Source organism: Macrobrachium nipponense, chromosome 22, assembly GCF_015104395.2.
Source record: "Macrobrachium nipponense isolate FS-2020 chromosome 22, ASM1510439v2, whole genome shotgun sequence".
Taxonomy (NCBI): Eukaryota; Metazoa; Arthropoda; class Malacostraca; order Decapoda; family Palaemonidae; genus Macrobrachium; species Macrobrachium nipponense.
Genome location: NC_087213.1, coordinates 82453768 through 82456150, shown reverse-complemented (window position 1 = coordinate 82456150; position 2383 = coordinate 82453768). Strand labels below are relative to the sequence as shown.

Here is a 2383-nt window from a genome sequence, read left to right as displayed (position 1 = left end):
GAGGAAATCTGTAGGTATCTGCTGCAGTAAATGTACAGAGAACTTATTAGTTAAACAAAAAGAAAAGCATGACTACGAAAAAACATATATCGTATAACGGCAAACTACATTGAAACAGGATCAAATACTTTTCCTAAAACTATCACGAATGTTCCGCTTAGAATCAAGAGAGAATTTATCGCCTGACACTAAACTCAACGTCCACATTACAAATATTAATTAATAAAATATTCAGAATTTAGTCAGTTTTAGTTTGGATACTCACAGAGTTGGTAAAGAACTTAGGCCGTAGAAGGCGAAAGGGCCGATGTATGCTATCTGGTTTCCGTCAAGCTGTCTGGAATAAATTCAATAAAAGATTCATTATGATCTGCAACCACTTCAATATCAATAAAAATACTTTAATTCAATAAAAGGTTAATTACTATCCAAGACCATATCAATATCTATAACATTACTTGTTATTTACAATAATCTTGATTTTGTAAAATTATACAACATTGCATATGATAACAACGGTGTTCACTTTCAATGAATATATTAGATCAGGGTAATCTATATCCATAAAAATGTTTGATACGGATAGATTCATCTGCTTTATATTCCTAAAACGTTCAGATCTGAATTTTATGTAATTTTTAGACGTTAAGATATGATATTGCCTTTTCTGAAGAGATCATCGGGAAGGACTGAAATCTTCAAGAGGAATTTCATAATGACCTTCCAGTCGCTTTCTGCTCATATTCCCTCGCGTAGTACAATATGTGTTATGACAACAAAGGTAAACTTAAATAGGCTTGATTACCTGTGTGTGTGTGTGTGTGAGTGTCAGAGAGAGAGAGAGAGAGAGAGAGAGAGAGAGAGAGAGAGAGAGAGAGAGAGAGACTACACTCTTGAGAATGGATGGCATCACATTGATAATCCTATCCTTGCTGAAAAGGAGGAGAACTTTTCTGTATATAAAATGAAAATGAGAAGGTAATTATCAATACTATATTGTCGAAGTTTTTAAAATCAGCTTTCAAGAAAAGCTTAAAACTCAAATAACACCGAAAAGTTTCAACCCAAAGCTAGTGAACCGCAGAATAAGGAAGACTAATCTCACCTGAGAAGCAACACGCTGAAATTTGCCTTAAAATGGAAATTGGAAAAATAACAGATCCAAGTAAGCTGATACCGACATAAAAAGTATATAGTTCCAATGCCGTTGAAAGTGAGTGAAGTGAGAGAACTGAAAACGAACCGAAAGTGCCAAGGTTCCGATGGTCTCCTAAGCTGATTACAGAAATTGGATGAAATCAAATAAAGCAATCGGGAAGGGAAATGAGGTCACATCGAGCCGGGAATCATGCCTTAGTATGGAAATGAGATGTTAACATAAAAGACAGATGTTCTTAAAAACTGACAATACAAAAATGGGAATGTTTTTGTGATGAGAGAAAATTAGTTTTTAATAAGTGATTTCTGAAACTGTAAAAAAGGATAAAATGATGATAAAATAAGTAATTAAAATATGATAAAAAAGAGAGACTTTGCCGAAATAAAACGAAATTTTACACATTGAATACATATTACTCCCCAACCCCACAAAAACAATTATCGCTGAAAGTAAAGAAAGAATGAAAGAAAGAAAGAAAAAGACTACTGTGTAACAGTTTGACCACGCAACAATAAAATACGACACGTATGTTTAGTTTAAAATGCCTAAGCATGCTTCACCGAATTGATAATGCCCAAGTCTGTACAGGAATCGTTTCGTATCTTTCACCCGTTAGCAATGAATAAGAAGAGCAGTGAAGCGCCAGTTTACGAAAAGACATATTCACGACAATATGATACAATGACTTTGTGAAAAAGAAGAGAGTATGCTTTGAATTGAGACGACATATATATATATATATATATATATATATATATATATATATATATATATATATATATATATAGTATGTATGTAGTATATATACATATGTATATATATATATATAATATATATATATATATATATATATATATATATATATATATATATATATAATAGATATATATATATATATATATATATATATATATATATATCTGTATATATATATATATATATATACATACACACATATATATATATATATATATATATATATATATATATATATATACTATATATATATAGCACATATCCACACGTGAAAAATAAGAGACAGGGTGTAGGTCCTGACCGGTTTCGGCTTTATTTTCAAGCCATTGACAAAGGATTGATACATAGTATTAGAATTCACGAGTATATATACTACAAAGACAGTACTGACGAACATACACACAACCGTTTGAGACTGCAGATCCACCCACAGGCAGGTGTCAAGGTAGGAGTGGCTTTCAAAAATTA

The 2383-nt window shown here is 31.2% G+C and overlaps 1 protein-coding gene across 1 annotated transcript in view; it reads right to left on the bottom strand.

Annotated features, from left to right (window-relative positions):
• Positions 1 to 261: 261 nt before the first annotated feature.
• The window catches only part of LOC135198332 (G-protein coupled receptor GRL101-like), a 245905-nt gene continuing 243783 nt past the window's right edge, over positions 262 to 2383 (bottom strand). The window contains exon 9 of the mRNA XM_064225903.1: positions 262 to 337. Coding sequence (XP_064081973.1) covers positions 262 to 337 — 76 coding nt within the window. The remainder of the gene's footprint in view (positions 338 to 2383) is intronic.